This window comes from Hippocampus bargibanti, linkage group LG17 (assembly GCF_051943395.1).
Source record: "Hippocampus bargibanti isolate YZ-2025 linkage group LG17, ASM5194339v1, whole genome shotgun sequence".
In the NCBI taxonomy this organism is placed as follows: Eukaryota; Metazoa; Chordata; class Actinopteri; order Syngnathiformes; family Syngnathidae; genus Hippocampus; species Hippocampus bargibanti.
Genome location: NC_142750.1, coordinates 17,126,823 through 17,140,931, shown reverse-complemented (window position 1 = coordinate 17,140,931; position 14,109 = coordinate 17,126,823). Strand labels below are relative to the sequence as shown.

General features: G+C 44.0%; 1 protein-coding gene and 1 pseudogene across 2 annotated transcripts in view; both read right to left on the bottom strand.

The window, feature by feature from the left end:
• The window catches only part of nosip (nitric oxide synthase interacting protein), a 37,881-nt gene extending 24,970 nt beyond the window's left edge, over positions 1 to 12,911 (bottom strand). Inside the window, exons 1-3 of one of the 2 annotated variants that reach the window (XM_089018901.1) lie at positions 12,428 to 12,911; positions 11,774 to 11,879; positions 4,886 to 4,967 (exon numbers count right to left, since the gene is read on the bottom strand). In XM_089018901.1, the coding sequence (XP_088875027.1) occupies positions 4,886 to 4,967; positions 11,774 to 11,879; positions 12,428 to 12,497 (258 nt within the window). In that variant the 5' untranslated portion in view covers positions 12,498 to 12,911. Of the gene's footprint in view, positions 1 to 2,228; positions 2,384 to 4,885; positions 4,968 to 11,773; positions 11,880 to 12,427 lie in introns of those variants that run through there. The other variant, XM_089018900.1, reaches the window with a different exon arrangement.
• On the bottom strand, positions 6,099 to 7,556 carry LOC148886008 (uncharacterized; annotated as a pseudogene).
• Positions 12,912 to 14,109: the final 1,198 nt, after the last annotated feature.

The window sequence follows — 14,109 nt, the reverse complement described above, 5'->3', positions numbered from 1 at the left end:
ACAAATGTTCACTTCTGCTCTTAGTCTAGCTTCAACTACTGTTTCCAAGAGTTTCATTGTATGGCTCATCAACTTTATTCCTCTGTAATTAGTACAACTCTGCACATCTCCTTTGTTCTTAAAAATGGGCACGAGTACACTTCGTCTCCATTCTTCAGGCTTCTGTTCACCATCTAAGATCTTGTTGAATAACCTAGTAAGGAACACCACCGCCACCTCTCCAAGACACTTCCATACCTCGATTGGTAAATCATCAGGGCCGAGTGCCTTTCCCCCCTTCATCCTCTTCAGCGCCCTCCTCACTTCATCCTTGCTAATGCTTGCTACGTCTTGGTCCATTCACGTCTTCTACTCTTTGTTCCTTCTCATTTTCCTCATTCATCAATACTTCAAAGTACTCTTTCCATCTTGCCATCACACGACTGGCACCTGTTAATACATTGCCATCTCTATCCTTAATCACCCGAACCTGCTGCAGGTCCTTACCATCTTTGTCTCTCTGTCTCGCCAGCCTGTAAAGATCAGTCTCACCTTCCTTGCTGTCCAGCCGAGCATATAAGTCATCATTGGCCTCTTGTTTGGCCTTTGCCACCTTTACTTTAACCGTGCGCTGCATCTCCTTGTACTGCTGTCTACTCTCGTCCGTCCTCTCAGTGTCCCACTTCTTCTTTGCTAACCTCTTTCTCTGTATACACTCCTGCACCTCCCCATTCCACCACCAAGTCTCCTTATCTACCTTTCTTCCACTCGATACACCAAGTCCATTCCGACCTGTGTCTCTGATTATGTTCGCTGTAGTTTGCCAGTCATCTGGAAGGAACTCTTGCCCACCCAGTGCTTGTCTTACCTCCTTCCTAAATGTCATGCAACACTCTTCCTTTTTCAACTTCCACCATTTTGTCCTCACTTCAGCCTTTGGTTTCTTCATCTTCCTCACTGCCAGCGTCATCCTACACACCACCAACCTATGCTGTCTGGCTACACTCTCACCAACCACTATTTTGCAGTCACTGATTTCCTTTAGATGGCGCCGTTGACACAAAATGTAGTCTACCTGTGTACTTCTGCCTCCACTCTTATAGGTCACCCTATGTTCCTGTCTCTTCTGAAAGAAAGTATTCACAATAGCCATTTGCATTCTCTTAGCAAAGTCAACCACCATCTGTCCTTCAGCGTTCCTCATCTGGAGTCCACACCTACCCATCACCTCCTCATCATCTTTGTTTCCTGCGCCAACATGTCCATTGAAGTCTCCACCAATTACAACCCTCTCACTTCTCGGGATGTTCTGTATGACTTCATCAAAGTCCAACCAAAGTTCCTCCTTCTCCGCCAGCTCACATCCGACTTGTGGGGCATACCCACAAACAACATTGAACATCACACCTTCAATTTCTAGCTTCAGAATCATCATTCTATCTGATACTCTTTTTACTTCTAAGACATTCCGAACAAACTCCTCTTTTAAGATAACCCCAACTCCATTTCTCTTTCTGTTTTCACCATGATAGAACAACTTAAACCCTGACCCTAAGCTTCTAGCCTTGCTCCCTTTCCACCGGGTCTCCTGGACACACAGTATGTCTACCTTCCTTCTCTGCATCATGTCAACCAGCTCTCTACCTTTACCTGTCATTGTTCCTACATTCAAAGTTCATACCCTTAGTTCTATACTCTTGGCATTCCATCTCTCTCTCTTCCCCCGGGCACACCTCCCTCCTCCCCTTCTTCGACCAACAGTAGTCCATTTTCCACTGGCACTCTGAAGGTCAACAGTACCAATGGCGGCCGTTGTTAACCCGGGCCTCGACCGATCCGGTATGGGATTCAAAGGTTTGATTCGCATATTTGTTTTGGCAAAAATTTTTACGTCGGATGCCCTTCCTGACACAACCCTCTGTATTTATCCGGGCTCGGGACCGGCACAATAAGACACTGGCTTGTGCCCCCTTGTGGCTACATTGTTTATTCAATACATTGTAAGAATGAAAATTGTAAAGAGCAGTATATCAACAAATTCTCAAAAAAAGACTATCAACATCGCAGGGATAATACAAGTAGGCCTCAATCGGCAGTACATTTGCACCTAAAACCTTTGAATTAAATGGTAGCTCGTCAATCACAGCCATCGCTATCAATAGGAATCAAAACAATTAATGGCTCAAACAAATGAATGAACCAAAATTAACTAGACATAAACACAAATAGAACAAATGTCAAGAACTTACCTTCATTTTCCTGGCTATGTCTGTCTTCTGATGCAGAATGTACTCCAGGATAGCCTGCTTTTCATACAAAAACCCATCTGGACTGAAAAAAAAGAAAGAAAAAAAAAACACACACATATACATATACATATATATATATATATATATATATATATATATATATATATATATATATATATATACAGTAAAGTATCGTTCGATATCGTTTATATTGATAATACTGCTTATTACGACACTATTTTCATTTCCCATGCACATTTCTAGTCTTTATGTATAATTAGTTCCGTTTAGTACGATTAGTGGTTTTTACGATAATCCGGTTACTACGGTGCTCTTTTTCATCTCCCGCCGGCCATTTTGCTATGTTTATATCGATACAAAAGATATTAAAGATGAATCGATATTTGCTTAGGGGTTTCTATACAGTACCACCATTATCGAAACCTGTATCGGTCGCTGTATCGGTCGCGCCATCGGTCGACTTGGTCCCGTGAGTTTGTTACGTGACCAGCTCCTGTGTAGCAGAGCCATTTTCATTTTCAGACGCTAGCTCGTGTGTAGCAGTCGAGATTCAAGTGTTTGTGTTAAAAAAAGGTAAAAAAAGGTAAAAATGGGAAGCAGAAGAAGATTGATGACTTTTAAATTGCATACATAATACAGTAAGATGAAAGCGTTGCTGTTTCCCTGTTGTGGTATGTACATGCCCACTGTACTGTATATGAATGCAATCGTTTTTTGCAACAATGTTTCTTGTTTTGTCTGCTGAAGCGTGATGATTTCGAAAATTACTGTACATTCCATACTGTGTATTAAAGGACAACCGATGTCACTTTTTATTCAAATGCAAAACACCAATAAAAATGACTTCAGGCCAAGACGTCTTGCATTGATGGGAATCCAAACAATGGCTTCAGATTCGGATAATATGATTTCTTGTTACACATCCAGTTATGAATATGATTGAAATACACTGTAGTTCTGAAAAGGAAAGCATACATGTTTAATATCGATTAAAGAATTATATGTGCCATTGTGAGGCAACATTGGGGGAACATCTCTCACCCCCCCCCCCCAAAAAAAAAGAGGCACAAAATGGCGAGCTCATGGCCAGCTCCGTTTCTTATATGGCGCTTGGATGCCCTCTTTTGGCGGCTTTTGTTAATGCAGTTCGGCGCAGGATGGATATATCGACAGTACGGTTATATCGACATTTTTCTAACTCCTGAGAATATCGATATAACAAGACTTTACTGTATATATATAAAAAAATCCTCGTCTCACCCACCATGGGTGGTGTCTGTCCCCCATTTTAGCTCGGGTCCTCTACCAGAGGCCAGGAAGCTTGAGGGTTCTTCACAGTATCCGTGCTGTTCCTAGCAGTGCGCTTTTCTGGACCGAGATATCTGATGTTGTTCCCGGGATCTGTTGCAACCACTCGTCTAGTTTGGGGGTCACTTCCGAGTGCTCCGACCACCACAGGCATGACTGTGACCTTTACCTTCCAGGCTCTCTCCAGCTCCTCTCTGAGCCCTTGGTATTTCTCGATTTTCTCACGTTCCTTCTTTCTGATGTTTCCATCACTCGGGACCGCTACATCCACGACAACGGCTTTCCTTTGCCCTTTATCTATGACCACGATATCTGGTTGGTTGGCCATTACCATCTTGTCAGACTGTATCTGGAAGTCCCACAGGATCTTAGCTTGGTCATTCTCTACTACCTTGGGAGGTGTTTCCCATTTTGACCTTGGGGTTTCCAGTCCATACACCACACAGATGTTTCGGTAGACTATGCCAGCCACCTGGTTATGGCGCTCCATGGAGGCTTTCCCTGCCAGCATCTTACACCCTGCAGTTATGTGTTGGATTGTCTCAGGTGCCTCTTTGCACAACCTACACCTTGGGTCTTGCCTGGTGTGGTATATCCGTGCCTGTATGGCTCTGGTGTTCAGGTCCTACTCTTGAGCAGCCAGGATGAGTGCCTCTGTGCTGTCCTTTAGGCCTGCCCTCTTTAGCCACTGATAAGACTTTTTGAGATCAGCCACTTCAGTTATGGTTCAGTGGTTCATCCCGTGTAGAGGCTTTTTCTCCCATGATTGTCCCTCTTCCAGCACCTCATCCTCTGTTTCCCATTGTCTGAGACATTCTCTGAGTACATCATCTGTTGGAGCCTTCTCTTTGATGTATTCATTGAGCTTGGATGTTTCATCCTGGACAGTGGCTCTCGCACTCACTAGTCCCCGGCCCGGTATGGGATTCAAAGGTTTGATTCGCATATTTGTTTTGGCAAAAATTTTTACGTCGGATGCCCTTCCTGACACAACCCTCTGTATTTATCCGGGCTCGGGACCGGCACAATAAGACACTGGCTTGTGCCCCCTTGTGGCTACATTGTTTATTCAATACATTGTAAGAATGAAAATTGTAAAGAGCAGTATATCAACAAATTCTCAAAAAAAGACTATCAACATCGCAGGGATAATACAAGTAGGCCTCAATCGGCAGTACATTTGCACCTAAAACCTTTGAATTAAATGGTAGCTCGTCAATCACAGCCATCGCTATCAATAGGAATCAAAACAATTAATGGCTCAAACAAATGAATGAACCAAAATTAACTAGACATAAACACAAATAGAACAAATGTCAAGAACTTACCTTCATTTTCCTGGCTATGTCTGTCTTCTGATGCAGAATGTACTCCAGGATAGCCTGCTTTTCATACAAAAACCCATCTGGACTGAAAAAAAAGAAAGAAAAAAAAAACACACACATATACATATACATATATATATATATATATATATATATATATATATATATATATATATATATATATATACAGTAAAGTATCGTTCGATATCGTTTATATTGATAATACTGCTTATTACGACACTATTTTCATTTCCCATGCACATTTCTAGTCTTTATGTATAATTAGTTCCGTTTAGTACGATTAGTGGTTTTTACGATAATCCGGTTACTACGGTGCTCTTTTTCATCTCCCGCCGGCCATTTTGCTATGTTTATATCGATACAAAAGATATTAAAGATGAATCGATATTTGCTTAGGGGTTTCTATACAGTACCACCATTATCGAAACCTGTATCGGTCGCGCCATCGGTCGACTTGGTCCCGTGAGTTTGTTACGTGACCAGCTCCTGTGTAGCAGAGCCATTTTCATTTTCAGACGCTAGCTCGTGTGTAGCAGTCGAGATTCAAGTGTTTGTGTTAAAAAAAAGGTAAAAAAAAGGTAAAAAAAAGGTAAAAATGGGAAGCAGAAGAAGATTGATGACTTTTAAATTGCATACATAATACAGTAAGATGAAAGCGTTGCTGTTTCCCTGTTGTGGTATGTACATGCCCACTGTACTGTATATGAATGCAATCGTTTTTTGCAACAATGTTTCTTGTTTTGTCTGCTGAAGCGTGATGATTTCGAAAATTACTGTACATTCCATACTGTGTATTAAAGGACACCGATGTCACTTTTTATTCAAATGCAAAACACCAATAAAAATGACTTCAGGCCAAGACGTCTTGCATTGATGGGAATCCAAACAATGGCTTCAGATTCGGATAATATGATTTCTTGTTACACATCCAGTTATGAATATGATTGAAATACACTGTAGTTCTGAAAAGGAAAGCATACATGTTTAATATCGATTAAAGAATTATATGTGCCATTGTGAGGCAACATTGGGGGAACATCTCTCACCCCCCCCCCCCCCCAAAAAAAGAGGCACAAAATGGCGAGCTCATGGCCAGCTCCGTTTCTTATATGGCGCTTGGATGCCCTCTTTTGGCGGCTTTTGTTAATGCAGTTCGGCGCAGGATGGATATATTGACAGTACGGTTATATCGACATTTTTCTAACTCCTGAGAATATCGATATAACAAGACTTTACTGTATATATATAAAAAAATCCTCGTCTCACCCACCATGGGTGGTGTCTGTCCCCCATTTTAGCTCGGGTCCTCTACCAGAGGCCAGGAAGCTTGAGGGTTCTTCACAGTATCCGTGCTGTTCCTAGCAGTGCGCTTTTCTGGACCGAGATATCTGATGTTGTTCCCGGGATCTGTTGCAACCACTCGTCTAGTTTGGGGGTCACTTCCGAGTGCTCCGACCACCACAGGCATGACTGTGACCTTTACCTTCCAGGCTCTCTCCAGCTCCTCTCTGAGCCCTTGGTATTTCTCGATTTTCTCACGTTCCTTCTTTCTGATGTTTCCATCACTCGGGACCGCTACATCCACGACAACGGCTTTCCTTTGCCCTTTATCTATGACCACGATATCTGGTTGGTTGGCCATTACCATCTTGTCAGACTGTATCTGGAAGTCCCACAGGATCTTAGCTTGGTCATTCTCTACTACCTTGGGAGGTGTTTCCCATTTTGACCTTGGGGTTTCCAGTCCATACACCACACAGATGTTTCGGTAGACTATGCCAGCCACCTGGTTATGGCGCTCCATGGAGGCTTTCCCTGCCAGCATCTTACACCCTGCAGTTATGTGTTGGATTGTCTCAGGTGCCTCTTTGCACAACCTACACCTTGGGTCTTGCCTGGTGTGGTATATCCGTGCCTGTATGGCTCTGGTGTTCAGGTCCTACTCTTGAGCAGCCAGGATGAGTGCCTCTGTGCTGTCCTTTAGGCCTGCCCTCTTTAGCCACTGATAAGACTTTTTGAGATCAGCCACTTCAGTTATGGTTCAGTGGTTCATCCCGTGTAGAGGCTTTTTCTCCCATGATTGTCCCTCTTCCAGCACCTCATCCTCTGTTTCCCATTGTCTGAGACATTCTCTGAGTACATCATCTGTTGGAGCCTTCTCTTTGATGTATTCATTGAGCTTGGATGTTTCATCCTGGACAGTGGCTCTCGCACTCACTAGTCCCCGGCCTCCTTCCTTACGGCTTGTGTACAGTCTCAGGGTGCTGCACTTGGGATGGAACCCTCCGTGCATGGTGAGGAGTTTTCGGGTCTTAACATCCGTGGTCTGAATCTCTTCCTTTGGCCACCTTATTATTCCTGCAGGGTATCTGATCACTAGCAGGGCATAGCTGCTTATTGCCCGGGTCTTGTTCTTGCCATTGAGCTGGGTTCTCAGGACTTGCCTCACCCACTGGAGGTTATTTGGTCGTAGCCGCTTTTCTTGTTGCGAGTTTGAGGTTTCCATAGGCCTGTGGTATACCGAGGTAGCTGTTTTCAATGTCTGCTATTGTTCCTTCAGGGAGTGAGACCCCTTCAGTGTGGACGAGCTTGCCCCTCTTAGTCACCATCCGACTACATTTCTCCAGCCCGAATGACACACACACACACACACACACACACACACACACACACACACACACACACACACACACACACACACACACACATATATATATATATATATATATATATATATATATATATATATATATATACAGTAAAGTCTCGTTATATCGATATTCAAGGGAGTCCGAAAAAAATATCGATATAACCGGGACTATCGATATATCCGACCCTGTTTGCATGTAATTTTCTCTGTGCGTGCATAGAAATAATATTGATATAACCGGGACTATCGATATATCCGATATCGATATAACGAGACCTTACTGTATATATATATATATATATATATATATATATATATATATATATATATATACACACACACATACACACACACACACATACACATATACACACACACACACATACACACACACACACACACACACACACACACACACATACATATATATATATATATATATATATATATATATATATATATATATATATATATATATAGGCAGCTTCTTGGTCAGAAGAGGGCTGGTCACCTTACCTGCTCTAAGGAGGCCATCAACAACCACCTCAAGGCCACGTACAGTGACCCTAGCAGAGAACAACCGCTAGGTCCATGCGATGCACTGACAACACCACCAGAGCCTACATCAGACTTCAACCTCAAGGAGCCTTGCCTAAGTGAAGTGGTGGAAGTGGTGCGGAGAGCAAGGACGAGCTCAGCACCAGGCCCAAGCGGAGTACCGTACAAGGTATATAAAAACTGCCCAAAGCTCTTACATCGGCTTTGGAGGGCCCTGAAGGTGATCTGGAGGAGAGGAAAGATCCCCCAGACATGGAGGTATGCGGAGGGAGTATACATACCCAAAGACGAGAGGTCTGAGAACATCGACCAGTTTCGTGTCATCTCCCTGCTGAGTGTGGAGAGCAAGACCTTCTTCAGCATTGTAGCCAGAAGACTCTCCAGCTTCCTCTTGAGCAACAAGTACATCGACACGTCAGTGCAGAAGGGAGGAGTACCGGGCGTTCATGGTTGCCTGGAGCACACAGGCGTGGTAACCCAGCTCATCAGAGAGGCAAGAGAAAGTAGAGGTGACCTGGCAGTATTATGGCTGGACCTCACCAATGCCTATGGCTTAATACCCCACAAACTGGTGGAGGTTGCACTGGTGAAGTATAATGTACCCCAGAAGGTGAAAGACCTCATCCTGGATTATTACAGCAAGTTCAGCTTGAGAGTCTCCACTAGCCAGCTGACATCTGACTGGCACCAGCTGGAAGTAGGCATAATCACTGGGTGCACCATCTCAGTCATCCTATTCGCACTGGCTATGGACATGCTGGTCAAGGGAGCTGAACCAGAATGCAGGGGCCCTCTTAGCAAGTCTGGAGTAAGGCAACCTCCCATCAGAGCCTTTATGGACGACCTCAGAGTGACAACAACAGCTGTACCAGGAGCCAGGTGGATCCTCCAAGGGTTGGAGCGTATCATGGCGTGGGCACGCATGAGCTTCAAACCCGCAAAGTCCAGGTCCTTGGTTCTAAAGAGGGGGAAAGTCACAGACAAGTTCCGTTTCAGGCTGGGACAACACCAGATCCCCTCAGTGTCTGAGAAGCCAGTGAAGAGCCTTGGCAAGGTCTTCAACTGCAGCCTGAATGACAGCGAGTCCATCAGAGCAACCAGCACTGAACTGGAGGGCTGGTTAAAAACAGTGGACAAGGCCTGGGTCTACCAGCATGGGATCCTCCCAAGAATCCTCTGGCCGCTGCTAATCTACGAGGTCCCCATGACCGTGGTGGAAGGTTTTGAGCAAAGAGTGAGCAGCTATCTGCGCAGATGGCTGAGACTGCCCCGCAGCCTAAGTAGCATTGGGCTGTACGGGAAAACCACCAAGCTCAGGCTCCCCTTCAGCTCAGTCAGGGAGGAATTCATCATAGCACGGGCACGGGAACATCTGCAGTACTCTGGATCCAGAGATGCCAAAGTGTCCGGGGCAGGGATCGTTGTGAGGACTGGGAGGAAATGGAGGGCAGCCGAGGCAGTTGAGCGTGCAGAAACTCGACTGAGGCACAGGACCATTGTTGGAGCAGTGGCGCAAGGTAGAGCTGGACTGGGGAGCCGAACAGCGACCCGCTATGACTCTGCCAGCGCGAGGGAGAGGCAGAGGCTGGTGCAGCAGGAGGTCCGAGCTGCAGTCGAGGAAGAACGAACCAGCAGAGCAGTGGCCATGCGGCAGCAGGGTGCCTGGATGAAGTGGGAGCAGGCGATGGAGCGCCGCGTCACCTGGAAGGACATCTGGTCATGGAACCCACAGAGGATCAAGTTCTTGATTCAGGGGGTGTACGATGTCCTTCCAAGCCCATCTAATCTGTGCACTTGGGGCACCACAGAAACACCAGCATGCCCCCTGTGTTCCAAGGTTGGGACTCTGGAACACATCTTGAGCAGCACCTGGGTGAGGGTCGGTATCGGTGGAGGCACGACCAGGTCCTCAAATCCATCGCTGAAGCAATCAGCAAGGGGATTGCGGCAAGCCGTTACACCCGAGCTGGTTTGCTCTCCACGGCCCGAGACTGGGTGATGACAGTTGACCTGGAAAGGCAACTGAAGTTTCCAGCACACATCACCCGAACCAGGTTGACACCTGACATCATCTTGGTCTCTAAGGCCACAAAGCAACTCTTCTTGCTGGAGCTGATGGTTCCCTGGGAGGAAAGGATGGAGGAGGCTCAGGAAAGGAAGAGGGAGAAGTACCAGGAGCTGGTGGAGGAATGTCGGAGGAACGGGTGGAGGTCGAGGTGTATGCCGGTGGAGGTGGGCAGTCGGGGATTTGCCAGCCACTCCCTGAGCAAAGCCTATGGCACACTGGGCATAACAGGTGCAAACCGCAGAAGAGCCATAGGCAACAACGTGGAGGCAGCAGAAAGAGCCACCAGATGGCTCTGGTTGAGGAGGGGAGAGCCGTGGGGGCAGTGGAGCAGTAGCATGCCACTTGGACACAGGCCGGGGCCTTGCAAACCCCGGTCGGGTCGCCTGGAGGAGGGTGTCTGTTGAAAGACCCGAAACACCCAGTGATTCTAGGAATCAACACTGATGATGTGTCCAAGTTTGTGCATCAGCAGATGTATTGTTAACTTAACTATATATATATATATATATATATATATATATATATATATATATATATATATATATATATATATATATATATATATATATATATATACAGTAAAGTCTAGTTATATCGATATCGGATATATCGATAGTCCCGGTGATATCGATACTATTTCTATGCACGCACGGAGAAAATTACATGCAAACAGGGTGGGATATATCGATGGTCCCGGTTATATCGATATTTTTTCGGACTCCCTTGAATATCGATATAACGAGACTTTACTGCATATATATATATATATATATACACACACATACATACACACACACATATATATATATATATATATATATATATATATATATATATATATATATATATATATATATATATATATGCGTGTGTGTGTGTGTATATACGCATATATATTCCATAATATATATTCCATAATATAATTAATAATAAAAATATATAAATATGGATGCTACAGCTTCATGTATGCTATCAACATTTAGCTCGTAGTAGACGTGCACATTCCACCATGACGTCCCTGATCCACTGGTGAAAAGGATGTTTTAATCCTCTCCTCTTTCATCAAGAACTGCTTCGTGTAACAAAGAGGGTACAGAAAGTGCTTAAGAAGGAATGACTCAGTGTTTTTGTGTTGTCATATTAGTTTTTTTGTTCTTTTGACGTCAAGAGAGCGCCGCGAAAGTGGCTGCCTTTCCAGAAGCTCCTGTATTTTGTTACTCGACTACTCTTTCCTTTCATAACTTTGCTGCTGTGAAATGTACATTTCTCCACTGCGAGACTTCTTTTCCTTTCAGCTTTTCCCTTCAAGGGGTCACCACAACAAATCAGTGTCCTCCATCTTCAGAGGTTTGATTCGCATGTTTGTTTTGCCCAGGATTTTACATCTCCACTGCGAGACTAATAAAGGTAAACCCAATCCAATTTCTAACACGACTAATTATGCATCACTTTGTCTTGTTGCTCACACAGTATCCCAAATGAAGTACAAACATGTTCGTAATTGTCATGTGATAAAATGAGGACAATTTAAAGGAGTATTAACACCTTCGAAAGCCAACATTTGTTTAGATGTAGTGTGAGGTGAGTAACATACGTGACCACAGGGGTCTGACAGGGTTGCAGGGACAAACAGCAGCAGTCAAAGTCTTTGATGGCATCTTTGCCCAGGCGAATGCTCTGTGTGCCATAACCGGATGCCGCTATACAGGATCAAAGCACAACAATTAGCTCACAAGCTTTCTTTCAAATATAATCCAATACTTGACATAAGGAGCTACTGCTGTCAAGCTGATCATACATGAGCACAACCTAATACATGTCTGGAAGAAGAAAAAAACTACAGATTCATGAGAACGGATACGAATGGGTAAAGTGCTGGCCGACTGTCACGTTATTGCAAAAAAATAAAACAGAAATTAAAACAGAAAAAGAGGTCTAAACAGGTTTTCAAAGGCACACAGAAGTGAAGGAAGCTTATTTTACAAAGGTAACATCATTCGGAGGCGCGCAAGCTCACACAACCAAGATTTGTTTTTCCGTGAAAAGCAATGCAATGCAAAGCGACTTCATTGTATTTGCACACAATACGCTTAAAATAAAAATAGTTTTGGAATTACTGGTACTAACTCGAATTTAAACGTGAGCTGCTTTTCGGGCAAATTAAATTAACATTCGTTACATTTCGTCATTTAATGAGGTACACGAATGCCCAGTAAATTAGCTGAATTACACACGACACATTTCTTACCTGTATCTTTCTTTTTCTCGTGGTATGTGTAGACGGCTCCAGCAGTGCAATTCTTGCCGTGGCGAGTCATTGTAGACTTTAATCGGTCTACTTTTAAAAGAAAACGTGCGGATTTAATGCTAATTTTAGTTTTCGCTAGAATTCAGCTGACAGCTCCGTGCTAACGTGGAAAGCTATTCCGGTGAAAGATTGAAACACGGGCCGTGTTCGGAATTTGGCACGCCCGACCTCTTTTTAATTACGAAAAAGAACAAACGAGTGCCTTTTTATGTAGTTGGATGTGTTGTTTTGGTATTAATCAAAAGAAATGTGTTTCCGAACACGAACCGGGCGAGTCCGAAATACGTCATTGCTGTCGCATACATTCGACGTCTCGGAGTACCGTCGGCTCTTGGACTTTCCGCTGAGTTTATTCGACGGAAGTAATTCAATAAAAACGTTCAGGATGTTTATTTTCTGCTCGTCTCATCTGTCTGTTTTCTACTAAAATAAGAAACATTCCGGTCCCTAAGCAACATGCCTCCTGGAGGCCATCTTGTTGGGGCAACGTTTCCATCAGAAACAATGCATGTCCAGTACATCGAAAAACAATTACAGTAATAGTTTACTAATTTTCATAAGGTTTATTTTATTTTTAGTTATTAAAATCGTGTCATTAACACAGAACATTTTAATATAATGTTGTTGTGCATCGATGAAAAGGTTTCTTCAGCTGTCATCTTCTTTGAAGGTGTCTGACGTTTCGCTTCTTATCCAAGAAACTTCGTCAGCAAACTGACAAAGTTTCAAAGAAGTACAGATGATGGCTGAAGAAACCTTTTCATCGATGGACCACTCCTGTACGACTGAGCTTACACAGACGAATGTTGTTGTGCGTCGTGTGGAATAAATACGGATTGTTTTTCAGCATTTTTGGCCAAAACATTCATCATGGAGGAGACTGCTGAGCGGTTGCGCCTTTTCGGCAGCATGACTATGCCAAAACTGTTTTTGAATGGGAGGAATGTCGGTGCCATTTAACTGTCATCGCTCGACAGCTCTGGGTTAACAGCCCCGCTTTGTTCAGCGGAAAGGTCGGTGCCGTTGGACAATCTGCGGCTGGATGGATGCATGGCTTGAGGAGGCCGCGATAAGAAGAAAGGAGCGTCAGCGCAGAGCACCGATGCGCATGTGAAACTGTCGCGGCTTGGAATTGAGGCAGATTTCTGTGGGACAGGAGATGTGAGACAATCTCTTCTTCAATGGGTGCTACAGCTTTGTGTTTAGCTTGTAGGAGACGTGCACATTCCACCATGACATGCCTGATCCTGTAAAAAGGATGCTTTGATCCTCTCCTCTTTCATCTAGAACTGCTTCATGTCACAAAGAGGGTACAGCAAGTGCTTAAGAATGAATGACTCTGTGTTTTTGTGTTGTCATATTATTTGTTACTTAGATTTTTTTTTAACTTCAAGATGGCACCGCGAGACTGGCTGCCTTTCCAGCAGCTCCTGTATTTTGTTTTTCTACTTCTTTCTTTCCTTTCCTCTTCCTTTCATAACTTTGCTGCTGTGAACGCTGGCGCGAATGGCTGCCGCTGCTCACCCGCTCAAAGAAAAGTAGTTATCCCGTGAATCTAAGTGTCCTTGAGAGTTTTGAAAGGTGCTTAGAAATTATTATTATTATTATTATTATTATTATTA